At 55.4% G+C, this 26,828-nt stretch overlaps 1 protein-coding gene across 1 annotated transcript in view; it reads right to left on the bottom strand.

Moving 5' to 3' along the window:
* Positions 1–4,551: 4,551 nt before the first annotated feature.
* The window catches only part of CSPG4 (chondroitin sulfate proteoglycan 4), a 36,896-nt gene continuing 14,619 nt past the window's right edge, over positions 4,552–26,828 (bottom strand). The window contains exons 3-11 of the mRNA XM_006888375.1: positions 20,928–21,091; positions 14,361–17,897; positions 12,292–12,777; positions 11,856–12,032; positions 10,048–10,246; positions 9,805–9,939; positions 9,496–9,662; positions 6,657–6,840; positions 4,552–6,368 (exon numbers count right to left, since the gene is read on the bottom strand). Of these exons, the coding sequence (XP_006888437.1) occupies positions 4,552–6,368; positions 6,657–6,840; positions 9,496–9,662; positions 9,805–9,939; positions 10,048–10,246; positions 11,856–12,032; positions 12,292–12,777; positions 14,361–17,897; positions 20,928–21,091 (6,866 nt within the window). The remainder of the gene's footprint in view (positions 6,369–6,656; positions 6,841–9,495; positions 9,663–9,804; positions 9,940–10,047; positions 10,247–11,855; positions 12,033–12,291; positions 12,778–14,360; positions 17,898–20,927; positions 21,092–26,828) is intronic.

Below are 26,828 nucleotides of genomic sequence, written 5' to 3'. Positions count from 1 at the left end.
TTGTTTTTATTTTTTTTAATTTTATTTTTATTATTTTGTGTGTGTGTACCGTCAAATCAGATCTGACTGGTACAGGAGGAGATTTTTCCTCCTTCTCCAGCACAGCATCTGGTGGATTCGAACTGCATACTTCTAGGTTTGCAGTGCAGCTTCTTGCCATTAGGCCACCAGAGCTCGCCATCCCCATTGTTTTTAGACACAAGATGTTATTAACTACACAAGGATGACATTAGCTAAGGAGGTATTACTTAGGGTAGACCTAGGCTAGGACAGGGGCAGTGGAACCTCCTTCTAATTGGACCATTGGACCCTCTGGTCCATTGAGCCTGGTTTATATCCAGGATGGCCCACTAGCCAGGACTCTGTCATATATTATGATCAGGAACAGGAGACTCAAGCTGAGAACTCCAGGATGCTGCCTAGGTAAAACCCCTTTAAAACTCGCTGAGAATCAGCTGTGGGTAGGTTCCCACTTGATGACAGTGACTTAGTATTTTTTCGTTTCAGAGCCCAGAAGAAGAGGCCAGCATCTGTGAGGCTCCCAGTGGTCAGGAGAGGTGGTTGGAAGCACTTCAGTGGCTCCCTTTTGGAAGATGATGACTCCAGCTCTGTGGGTTCAATGGTTACTGTAGCAGCTACACTTAAAGGGTTAGCTTCTAGGATAAGGGGAAAACCAAACCTGATGCCATCCAGTTGGTGTTCTTACACCTGGCACTGAGTAGGATTGCCCCAAATGTTTTCCAAGATTGTATTTTTTCTGGAAGTAACCTGCAGTATCTTCATCCCTCAGAGCAATGAGTGGCCCCGACTGCCCACCTGGACCTTCCAGTTAATAGTGTCACCAGGGGCTCTCAGGATGAGGAGACATTCCTGTGTCACTTTTTGGTTTCCTCTTTAATATGTAATGTTGTTGCTGATTGCCTTCAAGTGGAGCACAGAACAAAAGGCCTGAAGCCCCTCCACAACTATCGACATTTATCATAGTTCATAGAGTTTCTGGAAGCATGTCTTTTAGGAAATGGATGCTATAGGCAAAACTAAACATCCCTTCCAAGTTGGGGACTGGGGACCCTGGCTCCTCAGAGAGGCAGGACAGAATGGGGAGTGTGACTTGGACAAACTCTTGGCAGAGTCCCTGTAGGAAGTGCAGGGAACTCCAGGGCTTATAGAGAAAGTGGGGCAATGGTTGGGAGCTCTGGCTGGGGAGGAACTTGAGAGGACTTGGGCACAGAACTCCCTAAGTCTGTGTGGCCCTGACCATCTTCTTCTTTTTATATATTTATTTTTTTTTAATTTTATTATTTTTGGGTGCGTGTACCGTCAAATCAGATCTGACTGGTACAGGAGGAGATTGTCCCTCCTTCCCTGGCAGAGCAGCTGGTTGGATTCGAACCGTGCGCCTCTGGGATTGTAGTTGCAGCTCCTTGCAACTGGCCACCTTCTTGACGGGCCTCACTTTTGCCCCCATTGCCTGGATGGGTCCACTTACAGGTTTCCTACTGTGTTAACACCAACCTGGGCCCATTGCTGGGCAGGAGCTCCTGGTTCTTTCCAGAGCCTGGGGCTGTGGGAGGATCATGGGTGAGGAGAACCATGTCCTGAAATTTGTATGTGCATCTCTCTAAGTGCATGTGCATATTATGCACAACTCAACTGCACTGTCATTGAGTTGAAACCAACTCCTAGCTTGTCCTCCAGTGGGTTTTCAGAGGCTATACATCACATAGCAAGAGTTTATCCATCTTTATTGGAGTTGCTGGTGGATTTGAACCACTTGCCTTTTGGTTGGCAGTACAACTCCTTATCCACTAGACCACCAGAGAGCTTGTATATATTACATAGGCAATTAGTTATTTCTTTGTTGTACTGCCTGAGGGGCACATATGAGCCTGTGTTCATATCCAGGGCTGTGCGCACAGATGTGTGAGTGAGGAGAACCAGGGAAGACTAACGACTCTTGAATATTTACTTGTATACAGGTTGGTTCTTAACTTCATTGTCTGAGAGGAGTGGGCTCTTTAATGGAAGGAGATGAATTATTTTGTTAGGCGGTTACACATACAGCTTTCGGGTGGTTCCTCTGCTAGAGTGAGCCATTGAAAGACCCTCTCTCAGATCCTGGCATTAGTGCCAGCTCATCAGCCAGCTAGGCCAGAGAAGACACTGGAGCCGTGCTGACTGGTGCCAGCGTACTGGGGGCAGGGCAGGCCGTGTGAACAGAGAGGGTGTCGTCAGCCCTCTGGGGGAAATCCGAGATGAGGCCAGATCCTGCCTGGTGAGTCTGTCTCCCTCATCTCGGCTTATACTTCCAGGGAAACTGGTTGCCCTGGATGGAGACTGGCCCCAGATATTACGACCTTAGGGATTTAGCCCCTAGCTTTTCTGGGAGGCAGGGCAGAAAGAGAGGCATGGTGAAGAGACAGCCCTGCTAGGTCTCTAGGTCCTGGATGAGGTGTAGGAGGCCCAGGCTTGTTGTAGATAAGTGGAACGAGGACTGAGAGCTCTGCTTGTGGAGGGCCTTGGGGTCAGAGATCCGGAAGCCTGAGGGGGAAGCCTGGCCACCTCCTTGAGGAGCTGCAGTTTCTGGTGTGGCAGCTCTGCTCTGCCTTCCCAGGCAGCCTTCTCTTCTTGTCAGCGTCTCAGTCTCCCCATGGTCTATGGAGGGGGGCGGGTCCTTTCAGCAAGGATATACTGGGATTTGGGTTTCCTGACACAAACAGTAGTGTGAGGAAGACCTAGGAGACCAATGTTGAGACAAGAGAGGGTGGTCCAGGCCCAGGACAGTGGAAAAGAGAGAATCTCACTTATGCTAGTTTCTGCTTCAGATGCTGCAGGTTTTGGAATGTAGGGGAACCAGGGTCTGGCCTCTGGCAGGTCAGTTCCCAATGGCTGGCTGTGCTCAGTCCCCCAAACTCCCCCTTCTACTTTCCCCAGAACTTAGCACTTCTGCTTCTTCCCAAAGACTTCACTCTCATGACATGCTGGAGTCTCCGAGAAATGTATCCCCACTGTTCCCAACCCTGAAGGGAAAGGGCCTGGGAGTGAGCTCAGCCACTGGATCTTCCAGAGGTGAGCAGTCTCACAGCCCATCTGGGGTTGCGTGGTGGACCCCAACCACCTTCCAGGAACTGGCTGCTCTGTGTCCTCCCAGCTGACTAGTGCCAGCAACTATTACTAGGTGCTTGACTACATTGACCCCATGTGATGGAATAGAATAGCCCCATCGGGTTTCCTCGGCTGGACTTTTTACGGAAACAGAGTGTCAGGTGTTTGTTCTTGGAGCTGTGGGATTTGAACTCTCAACGTTTTCATTAACTGATGTGCCACCAGGGTTCCTCTCAGCTGAACAGTTCTTGTCAACATCTCCAGGGAGCCAGGGGAGTGAGGTTTTGTGGCTCTTCTGGTCCTGTGGGTCCTCTCAGTTTCAGGGCCCCTATCCCCCCATGACTGTCTTAATTTTGCTATTTTGACCACTTGAGTGGGGGAGGGGCAGGGTTGGGACTGTGCTGTGGAGGCTAAAACCTCAAGAAAAGAACGGTAGGGCTGGGAGCCTCTCTCTTGGTTTTATCTTTCTGAGCTCCTTATAGAAGACCTAGCCTATCAAAGACTGCCCCACCTGCCCACACGGGCTGTTGGCTGAGGCCGGTGGGATGGTTGCCCAGGGAGAGCAGGAGAGCCCTCAGGATGTTGGGGTAAGGAGTGAGGTGACAGTGGATCTCAGTGCAGACACAGACAACACTGTGTTCAGAGCCTGAAGCACTGTTTATCGAGGCCCCACAGAGCCAAGTGCCCCTGACCACTGCTCCCAGCTCTTAGGGTGCACAGCACGTGGTGGCCCTTTCGGAGACCTTGCACGTCCAACCCACTCTGAGCCCCTGAATGATGCTCACCCATCCCTTAGTCCATCAAGGCGTGGTCCTGAGGATGCAGTGGCCTCTGCTGTGCCATCGTCCCACACACCCTCAGGGGCTCCATTAGTCCCAGCCAGCTCAGCACCAAATTAAATAGCTTCTCTGCAACCTCCCTTAAATAAACCCAGCCCAGAGCAACCCACCCCACCCTGAATATATTATTCTACTGGCTAATGCCTTCTAGAGAGCCAGGGGTTCTCTCCTGCCTACTGCTCCAGGTACTCCCCTCTCCCTGAAAAATCAGGGGGAAAGAACTCTCCCCTCAACCTTGTGCAAAGACAAGGGTGACCAGCAGTTCTCAAATCTAACCTCTTCCTCCTTCAAGTACTTTCTCCTCGGCCTCCTGGTAACCTGGATATGACTTCCCCGCTGCCCTGACTCTTGTGGGAGGCAACCTGTTTTGACAGCTCTAACCAACTCCAGAGTGGGGGCTGATCTCAAGCCTGCCTCTTGCCTCAAACCATGAAGTTCTCAGACATGGAGTGAGTGAGAAGACCTCACTTCTTGGTCCCACTTTATCCTGGACCCCTGGGATCACCTCCAGTTTCTCCACCCCAAGCCTCACCAGGTGTCTCTTGCTCCCAGGGCCCGGGAGCAGTGGGGCCCGGGGCCCGGTCAGCATTTGGGCCCAGGCCAGGCCTCACACCCAATATTGGCCATTTTTGAGGGCAGGGTTTGGTGTCCGGCAGAATTGCAGCAGCTCTGGGTCAGGCTGGCTACCTGGCAGGGCTCCCTGATCAGGCACTGTGGTCAGCGGGATGGCCTGGCCTGGCTCTACCTTGCGGAAGGTCTCGGTGTCCCCAGCTAGGCCATTGCGGGGCTTGGCTGTCAGGATCTGTACGTTGTGCTTGCCAGTCTTGTTGCGTTTGCGGAGGTAGAAGAGCAGGGGCAGGATGAGGGCCAGGAGCAGGAGGATGAGACACACGGGGATGATGACGCTGAACATGTTGGCCTCCAGGAAGCCCAGGAAGCCTGCCCTGGCCACGGTGGGCACGGCGCTGGATGCTGCCAGGCCCGGCATGCCCGTCGGGGTGCCACTCTCTGGCTTCCCGGCTTCTGTCCGAGCAGCCTCGGGGAGACTGAGCAGGGCCACGTGGTAGGGCCGCGCTGCATTGTAAGGCTCAGTGGCGAAGTCCAGGGAGACAACAGCAGGTGGGACCCCCTGTGCCCACAGCTCCAGAGTGAGCCTGTCGCCTGTGGGACCTGGGGGCCGGCCCACCTCCAGCCCCAGCCGCCCCTCCTCAATGTCCTTCTGGGTGAACTGCTCCACAGGCTGGTCATCCCTGGACCCCACCCGGGCCCGTGGTACACGGACCACTCGGCCATGCTGGGGGCCCTGTAAGAGGCGGAAGCGGGGCACACTGCCCGTGAGGTTGGCCAGCTCGCCTGCGTCCAGGATGGCAGGTTCCAGGCGCACAGTGGCACCCTGGGGCCAGGGACCACCCGTCCAGATGCGCAGCAGTGGCCTCACGGTGACATTGACCATGGCTGAGGTGTTAGCCCCCCGGGCCAGGGCCAGGACACCGAAGCAGTCATGAGGGGAGGAGAAGTTTTTGAAGGCAAAGACCACCTGGCCCTGGTCTACCTGGAGCTGGCTGAAAGCTGTGGTCGGCTGCCCCCTGACTAACAGGTGCCCGAACTGGGGGCCCCGAGTGAGGCGGTAGGAGACGTCCGGCTCCTCCCGGTCAGAGACCACCTGGAGCTGCTGCCGGCTCAGCGGGGCCCGGCCCGAGGCTTGGGGCACCTCCAGGGGTGCCTGCTGCTGCACCTCAATGGTGGAGGGCAAGATGTCCACGGCCAGGGTCAAGGACAGTGGTGGGCTGGCCCCGTCGGACACGCTCAGCTGGAAGGAGCCAGCCACGCTGCTTCCGTTGGCCGTGAAGACCAGCCGCCCCGCGTCCACGTCGGCCTGCGTGAAGCGGGTCACTGGCCCCGGGCCGCCCCCTGCCAGGCTCAGGAAGCCATTGTGGGGTGCCCGCTGCACTGTGAACTCAATCTCCCCGGGAGCTGAATCTGGGTCCACCACACTGAGCTGGGCGCGGGAGACGGGGGCCCGGGAGCCCCGGGTGAGCTGCAGCGGGCCCGAGGCCTGAAGCTGTGGGGGCCGCTCGTTGACATCCCGCACCGTGATGATGAAGGCCTCTGAGGTCTGGGGCCCCGAGACCCCCGCAGGGCCCTGCAGGCGGGCGCGGAAGCGGAAGCTGTCCTGCTGGGGGCCCCCTCCACCGTGGGCATATATAAGCTGCCCAGCGGCCAGCTCCGACTGCAGGAAGTGGGGCTGCCCGGCGTGCAGGGGCTCCCTGGACACCCACAGCTGGCCCCGGGTGGGGAACTGTGTGACCTGAAAGAGCACGTCATGCTGAGGGCGCTGGGACGGTGGGACGCTGGCCAGGAGGTTGGAGGCATCCAGGGCGGTCACGGTGATCTCGGCCCGCTGGCCCTCAGGGACCCAGAGACCTGGGGGTGAGACACAGGCTGTGGAGATCCAGTCCCCAGGGCTGGGCCATGGACCCTCAGATGTGGCTGCCAGGGCAGGACTGTGCTCCCCCACAGACCAGGCCTGGAGGTCTCCTCTCAGACCAAGCTCCCAGGATGGTGCGACTGTGTCTTCTCTGGGACCTCCACCCATAGCTCAGGTCTTGGGGACTGGAGGTAGGAGCCACTGACCAGCTCTCCCATCTCCTCTTTGGCCCCCCCCCCCACTTTGGTGTCCCTCCAACCTCACCTGCTCATCACACTGCTCACCTTTGTTCCTCCAGAGGCGGCTAGGGCGCTGAGGACAGGCAGCCTCGAAGGACACGGTGACAGTGAGGGTGGCAGCCACATCGGGGGCAGGAGGCGAGGACAGCAGCAGCTCCAGGGTGTCGTGGGTCTCCCAGAAGGGCTCAGGGGGCATCTCATGCTCATACAGAACTTTCCCATCGGACACCTGAAAGAAAACGCCTCTGCTGGGGGCGGGAGGCAGGCCGAGCAGCTTCCTCCCAGGCCAGCACCAGCTCTGGGCCCCTGCCTCCCTGACAAGCCCCCACCACCCTGCCCCAGGCCCCGGCTCTTGGCTTTGCCCAGCTCCAGTCTGTAACGGCTGGGCCCCTCACTGCTCACGGAGTCCCCTCAGCAGCAAGGCAGTGAAGGACCGGGCTCTGCAGGCAGTTGCCAGAGTTCAGCTCCCAGCTTTGTGACCTGGGCAGATCCCCATATCAAGCCTCTGGCAGAGCAGTCATTTGCTTGTGCTTCTGTCTAAAGTCAAGTTTCCTCTTTTGCTCTGGGTCTCATTCTGTCCTGCCTGCTGACGTGTCACCACTGTCCATGGACTCCCTTGTCTCCTCAGGCATCCGTGTCCCTGGCTAACGGATCATTCCAGTGAGCATAACGCACACCCCAGTGGTCACTGAGTCAGTTCTGACTCACAGCAACCCCATGCGTGTCACGGGAAACGGTGCTCCACAGGGTTCCCAGTGGTGGGGTTTTGGGAAGTGGATCACCAGGCCTTTCTTCTGAGGCACCTCTGGGTGGACACCAACCTCTGACCTTTCAGGTAGCAGATGAAAGTGTCAACAGTTTGCACTTCCCAGGGCTTCCTCCATCCATATGCCCACTCCCACTGCTGTCAAGTCGATTTGGACACCTGACTCCACGGGGCAGTGGAGAACTGCCTCATAGTTTCTAAGGCCGTCAATGGAAGCTGACTGCCTCATCTCTCTCCCTCAGCGCAGCTGGAGGGTTTGAACAACCAACCTTATGGTTAGCAGCTCAGTGCTTTGCCCACTGTACCACTAGGACCCCTTCCCAGCAGTCTGCCGTTCTTTCTCTCATTTGAAAGATAACACTTCTTTTGACTTAAATGTCTCTCAGCTAGACTCCTTTTTTTTTCTCCTGTGAAGCATGCTTCCTCTGAAGAAGAGTCCACCCTGTCCTCCAGCACTGTCCTCCTGCACTGTCCAGAGAGCATCCTTCCAGGCTTTTGCTCCCAGGAGCCCACCCACAGCACCACCATGTTACTGGATGTGGTGGTCTGTTTGGTGTCCCCCGCTGTGTGGCGCTGCTGGGTGTCTGCCACCCCTCCTAGCCCCAGGACCTCCCTGCTTCCAAGTTATCCACTCTCATTGTTCACGTGCTGGCAGCTTCTCCAGGCTCTCGTTCCCCCTTTCTTTCCAGCATCATATCACATGGACTTCCCGCTTTTCCTTCTTAAGCAGCAGGTTCCATACACCTCAGCCAGCCTCAGGGCTCTACCACCATCCATCCCAGGGGTTATCTAATCTCCAGAGTCCAGCCCTACACAGACCCTGCCCCTCCTCAGCTCTGAGCAAATGGTCACACTCAACATGCCCTGGGACTCCCAGACTTCTCGCCTCCTACAGCTTTCCCTGCTTGGGTCCATGGCAGCTGCATCGTTGCAGCAATTCTGACAAAAACCTTGCACTCATCCTCAGCTTTTTTCTCACTGTCTCTCAGCTTTGGCCCTTCTCTCCCACTATAGTCTGTTTTCAACAGAGCGAGTCTTTTAAGATGTGAGGTCACGCTACTCCCTTGACCGAGGTTCACCTTTTCTGACCTAGAGAGCTCCCCTCCTCACCTCCTGCACTCTCCCCTGGCCAGCTGAACCCCACTTCCTGTCCTCTAGGCCTAATCTTCCCCTCTAGGGAGAAAGATGTTTCCTCCTCCTTTTAGGCAAAGTATGTCCCCTTGGCTTGTCTTTTGTTTTCTCCTTTTCAGGAGACACAGAGAACTGCTTTCTTTCTCTTGGAAAAACAAGACTTGCGCAATAGTAAGAAGGGAGCTTCCTGGGGTCATAACATGTAGGCAAGTCAAGAAGCAGTGGGGTCTGATGGGGCCCTCAGGGGGAGCAGGACTCCTGATGGAAAGGGGACTGACCGCAACCCACCTGCTCTAAAGGGGACCATAGGGCCTGGTCTAAAAGGCAGTGGTGGCTCCTCAGTTAACTGCCATTAAGTGGGAACACGGGCTAATTGTAAACATAGAGCATTGTTTGGGCCCATGAGCACTGTGGTTTGTAACCTCTGACCCAGGCTGACGGGTGGGCAGGAAGGAAATCAGGATTCTCTGAAGTGGAGGGGGTGCGATGAGACCTACGGGGTGTGTGTGGTCTTGTGAGGAACAACATGACGAGGTTAGGAGGGTCCCCCAGCTCCAGTGGAGCAAGCAGAACCTTTTGGTGAAAGAAATTCTGGATGAGCCATCAGATTGTTAGATCCCTAACGGCCCTCTTGCACTGAATGAAGTCACCTGATCTCTGTGAGCTTGTTTCCTAATCTGCAAAATGGGTCCAATGGTCCCTACCCTGCTGAGGCTCACAGTGCTGTGGGACAATGGGGCTGTTGAGATACACCCCACAGCCTTGCCTCTTCCACCCTGGGGTGTGTGTCTGCCACACTCTTCCCAGCCTCTCCAGGTCACTCTGTCACTCTGGCCCCCTGGTGGCCATTTGACTGGTCCTTCATATTGCCGGGGTGGGCAAGGCTCTGGGTTAAGGTGGGGTCAGTGGGCTGGATCTTGAGCTCTATATCCTCCTGCTTCCCAGATATCCATTGACAAAGGCTCCCAGCAGAGTGTTGGCCCTCACCTCAGCCTGTGTGAAGTTCACCAGCGCCTCTGCTGTGCTGCCGTGCTGGGCATGGAACAGTCGGCCCAGCTGCGGGCCCCGCACCACATGGTAGAGCAGGTGGCGGGGGTCTGTGCCTTCGCTGGAGCTGGCTCTCAGACTGTGACTGCTGAGGGGCTGGACCGATCCTGCCAGAGACAAAGAGAGCCGGTCAGCCGTTGACTGGGAGCCTGAGCAAGGCCATGGATGTCAGGAAGGTGGTGTAGCTGTGGTGTGCTTTCTGTTAGCCCTCCAGCTCCCTGTCATGTGGGAGTACCAAGGTGGACCCACCTGGGCAGACGGTCAGGGTCCTGCTGCCCTCCAGGGTCAAAAGCAGCGGCTTGCGGGCTACCACACGGAAGAAGTGTCCAGGGGACATGTGCTCACCATCCGAGAGGTCGAAGTGGAAGCCTCCATCCAGGGCTCCTGAGGATGAGGTGGAGTTGGGCCATGCAGCCCCTGGACAGCTGCCCTCCCTCGGCGCACCCCCCCTTAGGTTGCAGAAACAAGCAGGGGGCCCCTTTCAGCACCCACCTCTGTGTGTGAACAGCACAAGCCCGCTGTCTAGCTGGGCCTGGGTAAAACTCTGGACCTCAGTGTCTGGAGCTGCCCGCAGCACAACCCGTCCATTGCTGGAGTCCTTGATGGTGTAGACCAAGTCCCTGGGCTCCGTGTCTCTGTCTGTTCCTTGCAGGGCCTCCGGGGGGATGGATGCAGTGGCCCCCTCCCATATCTAGGGACACAGGCCTGTGAAGATTCTGGCCCCTAGAACTGTCATCGGCTTCAACAGTGCTTCTGGGGCCAATGTCATTGAAGAGCCCCCTGAATGCTATTCCACTTCCCTGTTATGCTAGGGCTCCCCTAAACACCCTCCTCACCACCTGCCTTGGTCCTGTCTCTGCCTCAAGGCCAGTCTCCATGTCCAGAAGACGCAGCTTTCATCTTCCAAACACCCTTGTCCTAACCAACAGTGCTTAGTCCACTGTCTTCCCAGCAAGGCTGGGTCCACTTTGGGCTCCTCTGCAGTGTATCTGGGCATGGGCTAGCACACAAATGGAATTTTAATTTTAGCCCAGCTTGGGATACTGAGAAATGGACTGTCCTTCCAGGTGAGGGAAGGATGTGGGCGCTGGAGGCTGAGGCGCTCCTCAATCACAGCACTGAAGCAGTACTGGGATAAGGGCCAGGGGTTTCCAGTACAGTCCTGGGCCCCAAGCAAGCGGATAAGGAGTGCCAAGGTGCAGGCACAGAATGAAACGAAATTCCCCTTATGCCGTTTATCTGCCAGCAGGACAGGATCCAACGCTGGACCGTGTTCCACTTCCGGTTGCATCAGCAACTTTTGGTCAGTGTGGCACAGGGGATCCCATATCCAGAAAATGAAGCCTAGTGGGATTCATGGGGTATCCCACACCCAACTCCACAGGGACTTGAGGCAAAATTCTAGGAGAATGTATTAGGCGGGGCTTCCGCGCAGGCTCCTTGACCAAACACGGGTAGACACCACCATCTGGTGGCTGAGTTTCTGAATAGCAGGTCAGACCGGTAGGTCCAGGGACTCCTTAAGCCCACTGGTGCCCAATCTCTGCAGATCCCTCCACCCTCTGCGGTACTTCCTACATTTTATACCACCAGAGACGCCTGGACTCCCAAGGCAGAGACAGCCTAAAACAGTCTTCTGAAACTTTCCATGGCTGCCACTGACCAGGGAGTTCACAACCCAAAGGCCAGCATTCAAGATCCTGCCTACCCACTGCTGTACTGTGTAGATAGGATCGAGCCACACTCTTTATATTCCACAAGTGACTACTTTTGTGACCTGGAGATATTATATCATCTCTTTGGGTCTCCACTTCCATCTCTGTCAAGCGGAGGCAATCCTGCTTGGCAGTGTTATCAGAAGTGGAGACTTAGGGAGCTAAGCTGTGGGCTTTATTTGCTGGGGGGTGAGGTGGGGATCTTAATAACTTGTTACCTGAACCCACCCTTAAGGGCTTGAGATAATTTTCTCTAGGAATTCTAGTGCCAAGCTACAGGAGAAAACCTCTCTGGCTATGTGGAAGCCCAGGGAACATCAGTGTGGTCATTCACAAGGCTGCCCACAGCACTTGCAAATGTCCAACAACAAGTAACAGTAAAATAATAAGCCTTGTACTTGAATTGTGCATTCACAGCAATAGCTCCTCTCTCCTCTAACAACCCAGTGAGGCATGCAACAGGGTGCTCATTTTAGAAAGGAGGATGAGACTGAAGCTTAGCAAGGGGGAGTCATATGCTGGGAAGTAAGGGATCCTGGTCCTCCCTCTGGTACGGGAGCTGGGTGGTCCCTGGGATGCTCTCACCTGCAGACCAGTGTTTGTGGTGAGGATAGGGGGCTGGTCATTGACAGGCAGGACAGTGACGGTCAAGGTCACAGGATGGCTCTGGCGGTTCATCTCGGAGGCGTTGGCCACCAGAACAAAGCTGTCTGTCAGTGTCTCGCTCCCATCATGCACATAGCGGATCAGCTGCTGTTCCACCTGCAGGAAGACCCAGGGCTGGAGGTCAGACCCAGTAGGCACCACCCTGCCTCTGCATCCGCAGCTTCAGTTTCCACAGGTGGGTGACAGGAAGCATCATTTCTATTTCCCAGAGTGCTTGTGGGGGAGAACCGAGATGAGGTCTCCACAACAGAAGTGCTCCATAAGCATGACCCACCCTGCCGCCCCACTGTACCCCTCCCTGGAGCTGTCCCTACCCTGAGCTGGGCTGCACATCGCACCTTCCTGCCAGCCGTACCTCTCTCCAGGAGAAGGCCTGGAGGGTGCCGTCTTGAGGGTCTTCCTCCTTCCTCAGGGCCCCGTGCTGGGGTGGCTCCAGCACCTGCAGGCCCAGGCCCGGCAGCGTGGGGAAATAGGGCCCCGTGATGCGGAGCAGCGGAGGGGCCAGGGTGCGGATGCCGCCCTCGTGGACACTGAAGTTCTGTGCCTCCAGGGGGATGGTGGCCGGCAGCACCTCCAGCTCTACCCGGATGCCCTCGATGGGAGTGCCCAGGCCCGAGGCCACGTCCAGGGAGAAGACATCGTTCCAGGCCTCAAGGCGTGAATGCAGGTAGAGGACCTGGCCAGCGTCCACTGCCTCCTGTGAGAAGCTCTGCACAGGGTCCAGGCTGGGTGCCTGGTCCATGGAGGAGGCGCCGTGTGACACCATCACCAGGTAACCAGCACGGGGTGGTGTCTTCACTGAGAATACAATGTCGCTGGGCGCCACTGTCTCCTGGGCTGCCTGGTTAACAGGGTGTTGAGGTGAAAAACAGGGGTCACAGAAGGAGGCAGTCCCAGGCCCTAGTGACCAGAATGTGCTTGATGCCTTTGTTCACTTAGACATACACACAGTCAGGGTCCCACACACCTAGCTGAACTTAAAGGCTAACAGCCACCTGCCCAGATGATCTTGGAGAGGAACATTACCCATTCTCAGACTCAGAGACACATACATACAATCTCACCACACACTCTTGTGTTGTTGTTGTGTGCTGTGGAGTTAGAACTGATTCATGACTGACCCTCAGGCAGATTTTCAGAAGCTGTAAATCTCACGTTTCTCCTGTAGAGCAGCTGGTGGATTTGAACTATGTTCCATAAGGTTGGCAGTGCAACTCTTTACCTACTAGGCCACCTGAATTCCCTACACTCTTGTATGGGAGTGTACATGTATGTATATCGCATGTGTGCAAACACTACACACTTAGAAGCTGTCCCTTTTATTCAAGCTGCTTGTTTTGCCTGGATCCTTCCTTCTCTGGCCCTGTTGTTGCCACCTAACACCACCAGAGGGCGCCCCATCATTTTCAGCTGCAAATCCTACAGTTCTCGGAACTCAGCCAAATGCTTCTGGGGCTCCCTAACATAAAGGTCCAGCCACAAAAGTCTACACATTCACCCTTAAATTCACATCATGCTTCCGTTCCATTGTCTGCACTGTTCTCTTTGACTGGACACCACCTTCACTCCCCTCTTCTTTTTTAAATTTTATTTTAGAGTGTGTGTGTGTGTGTACCATCAAATTGGTTCTGACTGATACAGGAGGAGATTGTCCCTCCTTCTCCAGCAGAGCATCTGGTGGATTCAAACCACGCACCTCTGGGATTTCAGTGCAACTTCTTACCACTAGGCCACCAGAGCTACCTGACCTCACTCTCTTCTATTGATATCTGAGCCTCTTCAAAGCTTAGCTCAAATCTGCCTCCTTCCTCCTAGGCAGACACTTCCTGACACTTAGAAACATCTTGCCCCGAAGTCCAGAGATAAAACTAGAAGAATCTCAGAAATCAGCAGGAGGGTGAAGTTCAGAGAGGACATGGATGGGCTTACGGTCACATAAGTGAACAGCCCTGCTAGCAGCCTATAGGTGTTCTGTGAGGCTCCTGAGGGGTCAGTAGCGCTTGCCAGATCCTCTCAGTCTTGGTTTAAAGAATGAGGACACAGGGACTTGAGGGTTCAGTCAAGACTACCTCATGGCCAGAAGTCCTCAACGCTATGGACCTATGAGAACCTCTCAGGGAGCTTATTAGAATATCAATTCTTAGGCTCTTCTTTGAGTTCTGTGTGTTGTGGTGAGGCCCAGACATCTGCATGTTTAACCACTGCATATATGTATATCTGTGCACATAGTAAGTGGACAAATATAAACTCCTGAGGAGTCCTTATGCACACAACACACACACACACACACACACACACGGTACCTACCCAAGACATGCAGACACTCTTGGCGTAGATCAATCAGCCCCTTTCTAACACACCAACGCGTGCCCATACATGGTGGCTGTGTATGGAAATGTTCCTTTATCCCCACTCCCTCCTTACCTCCAGGTCATCCCTTCTGATCTCAGCAGCTTCTCCTTGGAAGACGTAGATCTTTTTGTGCTGGACCAGGCGCAGTGGGGGCAGCGGCCCCTCTAGGGCAATGGTCACTTGCAGGGTGGCCTCTGTGTGCACTGGCCCTGCCTCCACAGAGAAGGTGAGACTGTCACGGGGGTTGAGGCTGCCGTTGTGACTGTACAGGATGGCCCCATCCCGCAGGTCCTGCTGGGAGAAGGTTGTGGCTGGCTGGCTGTCTCGGAGCAGCTGTCCCCAGCGTGGGCTGGACATGACACGGTAGTGGACCTCAGTCCCACTGCGGATGTCCAGGTTGGTGTCCAGGTGGAGCACAGCTGTGTCAATGGTGCCCTGGCCACCCTGAGGGACCACGAGGCTGGAGCCATTGGCTACTCGGAGGTAGGGCTCAGAGGCCTGCACCTCGAGCAGGGCAGTGGCCTGGTGCTGGCCGTCAGACACCTGCAGCTGGATCCAGCCGCGGTCAGCCCCTGAGTGCACGAACAGGACTCGCCGCTTCCTGAGGTCCTCCTGGGTAAAGCGGTAGATGGGTCGCGTGGGCTCATCCACAGCCACAATACTGCCAAAGAGAAGGTCCTTGCGGGTCAACACCAGCTGAGCATCAGCAAAGCCAGAGTCTGAGTCGCTAAAGGCCACATCGTCTGTCGTCAGTAGCCGCTGGCCACCCCGGGCCACGTGGAAGACATGGTTGATTGTCTGCACTGGGGCGTGGTCATTCACGGGCTGGATGGCCACACGGAAGACGCCCCGGACCTCCTCCCAGGCCATGCCACCGCTGCCCTCGCCCTGGCGGGTAGCCACAAACGGGATGTCATCTTCAGTGGTCTCGGAGTCGTCGTGCTGGTAGACCAGGCGGCCATGGAGCAGGTCTTCGTTGGTGAAGGACATCACCGTGGAGGTCTGGTCTTGTGCCTCTCGCCACACCAGCCTCCCGTGACGGGGTCGCTCCATGACCTCGTAGAGGTAGCTCGCGCTGTTGAGACTCTTGACGAAGAGGTGGTCAGCAGAGATGACGCCCTTGCCCCCCTCGGGTACTGTGAGGAGGACGTTGGTGAGGACGGGGGCGTCGGGGTCCCCACCGATGTGGATGGGGAAGGTGTAGAGGGGGGAGAAGTGTGGTGGGGCTGTGACGCGGAAGCGGAAGGTGTCTTCTATCTCCTCCGAGGCCCGCGTGGTGGCCCCATAGGTCACATGGCCAGCCTGCAGGTCATCCTGGGTGAAGCCCTGACCGTCTGACAGCCTCTTGCCTTTGAGCTGGAGATTCCCCTTCCTGGGGGCCTGAACTACCTCGTAGTGGAAGGAAGTGGGGCCCGGGCCTGCGCCCTCCAGGGTGGCCTCCAGGTGGGCCGTGGTGAGGGCCTCCTGCCGGGTGTTCTGCGCGTGCAGGGGCTCCAGCCGCAGCAGCCACACTGTGGCTCGCTGGATGGTCACTGGGAAGGAGAAATTGCTCAGGGTCTCCTGACCCACCTGCACCTCCAGGGCCAGGTTCTCCACCGTGTCCTCGGCGCGGTGCTTGGGGTCAGTGCTCAGGTACCTGACGCGGCCCTGCTCCACGTCCCGCTGGTGGAAGGCCTGCGCAGCCCACCACTCGGCCCCCTCCACCCCGCCGGCCCCCTGCTTCTGCAGCTCCCCAAAGCGCAGGGCTGTGGTCACTCGGAACAGCACGCTCACCTCCTGCCCCACCGCATTTGTCTCCACCGACAGGTTGGCGGGCAAGATGGGCGCGGCAGAGCCCTGAGCCAGGCGGAGGCCCGTGTTGTGGCGGATCTGGATGGTCGGTCGGACGGCCACCACCTTCAGGGTGGCCGGGGGGCTGGCCTGCAGCCCATCGCTGACCCGGAAGGTCAGCTCCTGCGCGGGGCCGCCTCGGTGGACAAAGACGAGGCTGCCTGCCTCCAGCTCCCGGCAGGAGAACTCGGTGGCTGGCTGCCCGGGGTGGTCCCGGCGCTCCACCGGGAGGCCAGCGGGGTTGCCAAGAAGCTGGAAGGTGAGACCCTCGCAGGCCGAGTCCGGGTCGTAGGCCTGGAAGACCTCGGGCCCCAGTGGCTTCTGCGTGTGCTCCAGGATCACCATGAGGCTGCCATGGGGGAAGACGACGCGGGGCGCGTCATTGATCGGGTGCACCTGGATGGGCAGGATGTAGGTCTGGCCCCTGCGCAGGCAGGAGGGCACCGGCCCCCGAGCCGTCACAGTCACCTCCAGCACCAGCTGGTCAGAGGTGTCCTCGGAGCCGTCATGGACAAAGCGGGCCTTGCGGTTGACCACGTCCAGCAGCGTGAACATCTTGCGGGCCTGCGCACCCGGGATATCTAGCTCCAGCTCTCCGTGCTTCGCCCCGCCGCTCACGCTGAACAGCACCTGGGACTTGCGCAGCTCGGCCTCGCTCAGGTCCAGCGTGGGCTGCACGTGTCGCCACTCTAGCCAGGCTGTGCCGCCCTCAGCCACCACTAGGGGGCTGATGGTCAGCAACTGGGTGAAGTTGGCAAAGACTGGAGGCAGCCCGGGCTCTGGCAGGCAGGGCTCAGGCAGCTCTATGGCCGGCCAACGCCCAGGCGCCAGTGTGGAGAAGGCTTCATACTGAGTGTAGGTATCGTCCTCATACTCCTCCTCCTCCAGCCTGCAGCCCGCTGCCATGTTACGGGTCAGCAAAGCATCCCGGAGCCCCCACCTCTGGCCATTGACGCTGAGGTCTTCTATGCAGCCCAGGAGAGAGGCATTGGCAGCCCCAGGGGCCAGGCCTAGGCGGTGTTCCTGGAGGTGACGGGAGGCCTCAGCATCCAGACCCCCCAGAAGGAGACTGCCGTGCGGCTCCAGGTAGCTGAGGGCCCCTCGATTGGATGTGCGTGTCGGGTACTGGTCCACAGACAGCTCCAGCCTGTGGGCATCGATGTGGATGCTGACCTCATGTGGCTGCTCATCGGCCACGGGCACGCTGTTGTGGAGCAAGACGGTGCCCTGGCCCTTCTCCACCATGGCCCGCAGGTGCCCATCGAATATGTCCACATAGATGAAGTCCCCACGTCGACCCCCAGCCTGGAAGGCCAGGGGCGCCTGCTGGCTTCTTGTTGTGAGAGTAAACTCCAGGGTACCTTCATCCCGAGTGCCCCAGGCAGGGAAGGCAGCCAGCGAGTGGGGCCCAGAGAAGCCCAGGGCCACGTCGTCGCCTGCTGAAAACTCTTCAGCACAGCCCTCGTGCACATCCTCGGTCAATGGTCTAAGGAGGCTTCGGCCATTGAGTGTGGCTTCATGGATGCAGCCCCTCAGCGGGCGGCTGGCTCCCTTCAGATAGGGCAGGCCAAGTCTCCCAGTGCCCCCCACAAAGAGCCCATAGGGGACCTCCAGTGGAGTCCCAGGGGCCGAGGCAGTGGCATTCAGGTGTCCATCAACTGACAATGTGGCCCAGCCGTCTGTTACGGTGAGCACCACAGTGTGGGGGACGGAGTCGCTCAGCAGTGTCTCTGCTGGGGTCTGCAGCCTCAGATCCTCCTGGCCCAGGACGAGTCTGACCTGAGGAGAGACAGGGACAATGGGGGATGGGGACACACTTGAAGCCATTGCTTCTCTTTTAAATCATATTCAGAACTCCACACTTGGAGCCCCCAAAGCAGAAGACCTGGTGAAAGGACCCCTCAAGGCACCCCTTTTTCCTTTCTGTTTCCCTTTAATTCAATACCAAATACTTCTCAAAGTCAACCTGTGTCAGGTCCAGATGGGCTCTGGGGACCCCAATGTGAATCAAATGTGGCTTCTGTCCTCAAGGAACTGACATGTAACAAGTTGCCCTCTGCCCTCTTGCAGCTCCAACTCCTATTCCCCCCCCCCCATTCTTCCACTCTTTTCTTGGGTAAGCAGTGCTAGACAGGCACCTTGGAATTCAGAAGATCCTATGCCTGGGGAATGATGGGCACCTGGGAAACCCCAGAGTAGGTTCCTCGGGGCAGCCAGGGCCAGGGAGTCCAGTCAGACACTCTCCTCTGAAGGCTTAGTAGAGAAGCGCTTCCTGGGTAAGGGAGGAAGGTGCGACATGGTCCTGGTGCCATGACACACCAGCACTGGCTCTGGCCTGTCCTCCCACAGCCAGGTGGTGGCTGAGAGTGTGGGTCCTAGGAGGGTGCTAAGGACCATGATGATGGGAGTTCCAGTATGAAGTGCCTCTACTTAGGGTGTGACATTGTTGCACCTGGAGAGCAGAACAGGATGAGTGCCAGGCTATACCTGGCCAGTCCTCAACAGTGACACCTCATGGCAGTAAGCCACAATGGCAATTGTAGACTGGTAGACCACACCTCCGTGCCTACTGGGGTATGAAAGTAGATGGCTTTCAAATTAGGACCCTAGTGGCTAAGAAGTTCCTTTCCCATGAACTTTTCTTGTTGTTGTTATGTCCTAGTGAATTGAGTACTACGACTTATACCACCCCTACGACTTATACCACCCCTATGAACAAAGAATCTGATGATCCCTGTGCCATTCTCACCATCTCTGACACACTTGAGTCCATTGCTGTAATCACTGTGCTAATCTGTCTTGTCGAGGGTCTTCTTTTCTTACATGTTACTTTTTATCTTTCCAAGCACTATGTCCTTCTTCAAGGACTGGCCTCTCTAACAGCATGCCCAAAGCGTGGGAGATGAAGCTTCGCCATCCTTGTTACCAAGAAGCATTCTGGTTTTACTTTCTCCAAGACAGACCTGTTTGTTCTCTTGGCAGTCCACAGAATATTCAGCACTCTTCTCCAACACCACAACTTAAGAGGCATCGATTTTTTTGTCATCCTTAGTCATTGCTCAACTTTCAGATGCATAGCAAACAACTGCAACAGTCACAGCTTGGATCAGGTGCCCCTCAGTGTTTAAGCTAACATCACTACTTTTCATTACTCCCTAGAGATAGGGAGCTCTGGTGGCCTAATGGTAAGAAGCTGCACTGCAATCCCAAAGCCATGTAGGTCAAATCCACCAGTTGCTCCATAGAAGAAGGATGGGCATTCCCCTCTTGTGTGATTTACTGCCTCTTAAAACCTGCTGGAGGGTCAGCTATGAGTTGGTTCCAGCTCAATAGACACAACAACAACAACAACAACAACAACAACAACTCTCTAGAGAAGTTACTGACAGCATATTTTCTCAATGCAACTCATCTTTTGATTTCTTAACTTCTGGAACCAAGGGTGGTGTTTGTGGATCCAAGCAAGGTGAAGTCATTGATAACTTCAATCTTTTCTCCATCAATCATGGTGCTGTCTATTGGCCCAGTGGTGATAATTTTTGTTTTCTTGATGTTGAGATGCAATTAATATTTTTTTAAAAAATTTATTTTCTATTGTATGCATACAAAAGTTGTATACATTGTTTCACACTATCCTTCATTCATATTTTGTTTCATATAATCATTCCCATTCATTGTTTTATAAAATTAATCACCATAGAATCACCATTACCCTGTCTTTTTTAGAGTCTGGCCAGATCTTTCCCATTTCCATTGTCCTCTCCCTCCACCTATCAAACTGTGTGACCCGTGATTTGCCCCTGTCCATCCTCCCTGTAATTCATATTGGAGGCTGTAGTCTTTGATCTTCTGCAGCACGTGCTTCTAGTCTTCTTCACTCTCAGCAATTAAGGTGTCTTAACTGCATAACCCAGGCTGTTGATGAGTCTTTCTCCGATCCTGATGTCACACTTGTCTTCATAAAGTCTCTGAAAACCTGTTGAAGGGTCAGCCACGAGTTGATTCCAACTTGATGGTGATGAGTTTTTGTTGAATACCCCAGAGGAGTCCTTGGGTGGTTCTGGTCTACAAACGGAAAGGTTGGCTGTTCAGACTTACCAGAGGTACTTTGGGAGACAGGAAAGGTCCATTTTGAAAACTCTATGGTTTTCAGGTGGATTTTGCACACATGGAGTCACTCTAAGTTGAAATCAACTCAACAATTCAATGAACGAACAACAACAGAATCTCAGAATCTTCAAAACTCCTGAGTAGAAGGAAGGTGCAAGAGGGAACCAGAAGACTCCTTGATACTGAGGCTTGTGGTGACATGAACTATGGAATAGAACAGAAAGCAGTGGCAATACTACACAGTTCCCATCATTGACAGACAGAGGGTGACTGCTCCTGTGCCAGAGAGGTGCACTGGGGGTATCAGGAGCCCAGCAGAGTGGAGCTAGCTAGGTGAGTGCCATGGAGACACTTCCTGGAGGAAATGATACTCAGGCTGAGATTTCCAGGCGAGGCTGGAGTTTAGCAGGTGAAGGGAACAGGTGAGGCGTGCACCAGGCAGAAGGAATAGAAAGATGGCAAGTAGTTCAGTGTGACTACAGCATCAGTGGCTAGGGGGCTAGTAAGCAACGAGGTTGGAGCAAACAGGAGGGCAGTTAGTTCGAGAAGGAGTTATACTTCCAGGGGTGTTGGAATTGTCCATTGCGCCGGTAAGAGCTGAGACCCCAAGGTGAAAGTGACTTGCACAATGTCACATGGCCAGTTAAAGGTCACTGAAAGCTAGGGAAGGAATCCCATCCCTAAAATGATGTCACTGACCTGCAGGTATCCAGAGTGGAGTTGCAGCAGGAGGTGGTCAGTAGGGCCAGCGGCCAGGAGTAATAGGGCTTCGGGCTGGGATGTGGAGAACTGCAGCTGTAGGTCTATGTCAGTCAAGGCCATGGCCACAGGCACCTCCAGGTGGTTCTCACCAAAGAAGGAGGCTGTGTGAGAGAGGGAGCTGTGGTCAAAGCTCAGACCCTTGCCTGGAGAGAGAGGATGCCTGTGAGATGGGCAGCGGGCTGCAGGGAGGAGGTGCCAAGTTGGCATCATCTCCTGGTTCTCATATGTGGTGCTGCCCTGTGGGTATTGGCCAGATCCCAGCACCTCCTCAGTCCTGGCACACGAAGACCTCACCTTCTGTGCAGGCCAAACCTTAGTTCTGAAGGAGGCCAGAGTCTAGCAATTCCCAGCAACTTAGGCTTCCTTCTGAGTGCTCCCTGGGGCCAGAGATCTTGGCCAGTTCTGACTCTCTGCCTCTGGGCCCTAGTGGGATCTCTGTCCTAGGTCTGGTGCCTTGGCCCACAGAGAAACATCATTGGTCTGATCTCTTGGCCTCAGAGTCTAATTTACTCTCCTCCCAAACTGATCCCATTCAAATTCCTTCTGACAACACTTGCCATATTATGTCCACCTCCATGGGCTGGATAGAGCCATGGACAGTGCCCAGTGGTTGTGCAGAGATGATCAGTCAGCCATCCCAGCTTCTCCTGCAGGCCAGGCTCCCAGCTAGCCCTGGGGTGGGTGTGGTAACCAGTTGGCCTGAATCCTCTTGAGAAGCAAAAGATTCTGAGACCAGATGGAGACCATGTGCAGTGCTGGAGCCGAAACTCCCCACATCTCTCCATAGTGTTTCCTGCTGCAGTGCTATTACTGTTTCCTGGTGAGCGGTCAGATCTGACCCCATTGTTTCCACTTTGGCCAAGAAGTCAGGGAAGAGAACAGCTGAGTCCTCACTTCCCCAGGACCAAGCCTGAGGCTGAAAATAGGATCTGGGAAGGCCTAGGGGGTCTGCTGGGCTGAGCAGAGAGGGCTTTACAAGGCAGCAGACCACATTCAAGAGGCCACATGTGGCCTCTATCTAAGGCCATGCACTAAGCGTCTTTTAAACTACTATCCCCTCAAGGCAGTTCCCCTACATTAACCTCCCTCAACCTCCAGCTTGGTGGCCACATTCTTTCTCGGTGGCTCATTGCTAGTTGCCATCGAGTCAACACTGCCTTATGGTCACTCAATACATGCAGAGTAGAACTGCTGAGTTTCCAAGGCTCAATCCTTCTTTTATTGTGTGGACCATGAAGTTATATCGAAGCAGTTAATTGCAGGGGAAGAGACTGTCCAACCTTCTCCCACAGAGCGGTTGGTGTATTCAAACCATGCACCTTCATGATTGCAGCGCAGCTTCTTGGCACTAGGCTCAGGCCTTTTTGGAAGCAGATTGCCAGTCTTGTCTCCTGAGTCATCTCTGGCTGGGTTTGAACTGCTAACCTTTAAGCTAGCATCAATGCTTTGCCATTTGCACCACCGACACATTCTTTTGCTAAATACAATTTTGACTCTGGCCCTAGACATCCAGGGCTGGGAGGCAGAAGGGAACGGGTTAAAAGGGTGATTCATCCCTGCGGGTTCTCCCCGAACCGCACGTGAGTAAGCCAAGGCTTATGGCTTTGATAGGGACACTCTGGCAGCAGCCACCTAGGTGCTGGTCCCTGGCCAGCTCCAGCCAGCTGACATCCGCCTGAGGAAGCAGCAGCAGGCACGGGAGCCTGAGACTTGTATTTCCTAAGGGCAGCAACACAGCTGGGAAGGATGGCCAAGACTGATAATGAAAACCCCCTCAAGTTAGCACTTGCTGGCAACCCCAGAACCCTGTCTGGGAGCAAACAGAATCAAATGAGAACTGCAGAACCATCTCGATGCCAGGCAAGGACAGAGCCAGGAACTGGTGGGTAGCGGGCTACTATCAGAGTGTTCTTATCTGCAAGGACACTGACTCAGGAACAAACCACAAACCACTGATCTGTGGGCAGCCACAGCACGGAGGGTAGGGGCACATGGCCCAGTGGCCTGGACCCCCCACTGTGGCGGATTGGGGCTGGCTCCCAGGGCTGCTTGCTAAATTTCCAGGAATTCTGTAAGCCAGGTGATGCTGCCCACAGTGGAAATGTTTACACCCTGGAAAAAAGCAAACATTGTAAATCAGGGCACTCTCTCCTGAGGGAAGCCTGTTATTAAACATTTACCTACCTGCCCTCCCCAAGGCTGAGGTGACCCCCATCTACCAATTCACACTCCCTTTCACTAAAGCTGGATGTAAACTTTTGGAGCATGGTTAAGGTCAGGGCTCCAGACCAGGCAGGAACTGATGTGGGGGGCTGCCCTAACCACTGGACCACCTGCCTCCTGCCCCTTCCCCACAGAGGCGAGCAGCAGCCTGTTCTGCTGGCTCTTGAGGCCAACGGAGGAGGGTGGCAGGAAGCAGAGGTACTTTCCAGAGAGCTGGGGTCTGAATGGGCCCATTGAGGGGCTGGGCCCTGCTGTTTCCTGTGGGCCCAGGCTGGGAAGGGCGTACACAGGCTGCGTTGTGCTGCTGGAGTATGCAGGCCAGGCAGCCCCCTTGCCCCAGCAGAGGCCTCTGACGCCTCTCTGGACAGAGCTTTGGAAACTCTGACATCGACACTCCCCCACCTCTCAGACTCCTCCTTCGGCCTCTCTTACTAGGCTGTGAAAATTCAGAATCCCTTTCCTCAGGGTAGGGATGGTTATAGAGAGGATGCAGAATAGAGGAGAGATGCACCAGGAGTCAATCCTGGAGGGCTTCCTGGGAGAGGTGAGGGTCATGCAGAGGAGCAAAGAGAAAGGGGAATGGGCAGGCGCAGAGGAGGGTGGTGAGAAAGAAACTGGCAAAGAGGCACAGAGAGGGTTCCAATGGAGGGTTAGAGGAGGGTTTTTGCCTCTCATCCCCTGGAGGCTCAGGATAGCTAGAAGACAGAAGAACAGAGGAAAAAGTAGCATAAACCAAGCCAGGTTTAGTGGCCTGACTTTTTTTTTTTTTTAGGTTGGGAACAGCAAGGCCAGGATACCTGTTCTTCACACATCAGGGTCAGGGAGACCTATGCATGTTTCCACACAATACCAGGGCAGGCCTGTAGAAGCCGTGTGGGCTGTTCTCTAGATCCGAGTCTGGACCTCAGTGTCACCATTCTGTAAAATGGGCAGTCTTCCCCATCCCTTCCTCTTTCTGTCTATGAGATTAGTCCTGGAGGTCCTGGAGGGCAAAAGCTGGCTCTCAGGTAGGGGTGTGCAGTGGGCAGATGGTGTGGGCTGTTTGGGTAGTGCCAAGTCCTCAGCATGGTGGGAGCAGGATGCCCCAAGGGTTTGGGGTGGGGCAAGGGGAGTGCCAAGTGCCAGCATGCCTGGGCACACAGTACACAGGGCTGTAGACATGCATATATGCATGTGTGTGCAAGTGTATGGGTGGCTGGTGGGTGTGCACTTAGGGTTTTTCTAAGGCTGTGTGTTTGTGTGTGTGCGCGCGTGTGGGCTGGGAGCTGCCAGGACAGAGCAGTGATTGTGCCCAGGCCTATCCTGCTCCTTGGTGCCCGCCGGCCGTTACTCGGCTGGGTCTGGCTCAGTGAAAGGGGCTGTGTGTTCTTGGAGAGTTCCTGCCCCTCCTGCCTGGAACCCATCTGAGAGGTTTGCTAAAGGTGGAGAAGTCTCCCAGCCTCCCACCCTTCCTCTCCGAGAACAGGGCACTGCTGTCTGGGCCCCAGGGCAGGCAGCTCCATCTCTCTTCCTGAGACCTTGGGTTTGGGGTACAGAGGACCTGTCTGTCTCTGCTAATCCTATTCTTTGAAAGGGAGATGGGCCCTGAGGGGTTTGAGCCTAGGTTAAGGTCCCCCTACCTTCTGGCAGGGTACCAGTGTCACTAGCACCTCCTGGCCCCTAGGGGGCACTCCTAGAGTGTGTGTCAAAGGGGACCTGCACCCTGCCCAGGGAGACCACAAGCATGAATCTTGCTCCCAACATGATGTCTGACCTTCTCTGTCCACTAGCAGGTTCTTGGAGAAAGAGACCCTTGTGCTGGGAGCGCCTGTGCCCGTCAGCACCCCCACCCCAGTCAGGTTGGCTAGAGGTCCACCTCAGGCATAGATGCTCCAACAATCTAGGGTCCTGCCACAGACCTTGCCCTTCTGAGTCCTCAAACACCCTGGCCTCTGCTTCTCCCCCACCTCCTACCCTCCTGTTCTTACTGTTCGTCTTCCTTCTCTCTGCCCCATCCTGGCTGATTCCAAGAACATCATCACTGGCTCTAGAGCAGTCCAGAGAGCCAGGTCTGAGCTCTCAAGCCTCCTCATCCCCAGTGCTAAGCCCAAGCTGCCAAAGCTCTCTGCAGCCCACCTCTAGAATAAGTGCTTGGTTTCCACTTTCCAGAAAGACACACTAAAGCTCCCAAGCAGAAGTAACTGTACGGGGAGAAGCAGAAAGAGAGGTACCATCCCAGGTTCTGCTACCTGTCCGAGCCCCATCCACCCAGGCACCCTCCCTCTCCTGTGTGCCTGGCTCCCGCCACATTCCAGGCTGCCTGGGGGCAGGCAGGCGGGCCCACAGCCAGCATGCGTCATGGGCAGCAGCAGCATTCCTGGGTGTCTGCTGCCGCCTGACTTTATAAGGGAGAAATTTTGGGAGTTCAGAGCTTCTGGGTGGGTTTGCCACTGTGGAGTTCGCAGGGTCCCAACTAAGGGCTGGGGTGGGAGACCTGTACAAGTGTATGTGAGGAGACACGTATAGTGTCACAGAGATGAAGCAGGAAGTGGGAGGTGGAGGAGGAAGAGGGGAGAAGGGAGGGCCCAAGTTCGTTCGTTCATTCATTCATTCATTCAATCAATAGAAATATAATAAAGCTGAGATGGAGATGGACAGGGAGAACCGGCTAGGAAGAAAGATAATGAAACTAAGAATTAGAAATAAAGAACCTCTCCTCCACAAAGATTGAGTGCAGGATACAGCCCAAGTCTGAGGAAAGAGCTGTAAGAGGGGGAATAAGTCAAGACAGTGAAGGTGGGATGCTGGCAGCAAGCCTAGTGCTGTGGACAGGAGGGCGCCCAGCCAGCAAGCAGGGAGGGGAAGGATCCTGCTCTGGGGCGAGGCCGGAGTTCTCCACCATGGTTCCCTGGGGTTCTAAGCAGGTCTTGGCTTCAGGGCTGGGTATGCAGAGGTGAGGCTGGGAGAGTCCCAGGAAGCCAGAGGGATGCTGACTGTGAAGGCAGGCTTGAAGGGCTCTATGTCTCCTCTCTTGGGCGTGTGGGTGTGTGTGAACAGGAAGGGGCCAGGCCGCCCAGCGGTCATCCAGGCCTTCACACCTCAGGCCAAAGGGCTTCTAAGGGTCTCACTTTCCCTTTGCCCCTGTTGCTCTGTTCTCATTCCCAAGCCAGGTATCCCCTGAGGAGGCCAGCGTTGGGTGGAAAGTTCTCTCTGCTTTAGAACCAGAGCTGCAGCCGTAGGGCTTACAGGACTAAAGCTCTGGGCATGGCCAGCTCCCAGTTTAGAGCCTTGAAAGCTGGGCAAGGTGCTAATGTGAGCATTGGACCCCAGGGAGCACCATGGACCCCTGCATGGTCCACAGTGGCAGCATGGAGGTGAGTGTGTCAGCACGTATGTGTGTACAAGTGTGTGCAAAAGCACAGGAGGAGGTGAGTGTGAGCCAATGTCTGGTACACGCAGGGAACCTGAAGTAGCTTGTGGGAGTGTGGGCATGCGAGGAGGTGGTGAATGGTACCCACTGGGTAGTCCTGACAGTGGACCACGACTGGGAGCCCTCTTCTGGCCACTTCTGCCTCTCTGGGTTCCCTGAAAAAAGCAGGCGTCTCCTCTCTGTGTCCTTCCCAACATACCCTCCAC

This window comes from Elephantulus edwardii, unplaced genomic scaffold (assembly GCF_000299155.1).
Source record: "Elephantulus edwardii isolate Elephantulus edwardi_28Jun2011 unplaced genomic scaffold, EleEdw1.0 scaffold00066, whole genome shotgun sequence".
Lineage (NCBI taxonomy): Eukaryota > Metazoa > Chordata > Mammalia > Macroscelidea > Macroscelididae > Elephantulus > Elephantulus edwardii.
This window is presented reverse-complemented; position numbering and strand designations above follow the sequence as displayed.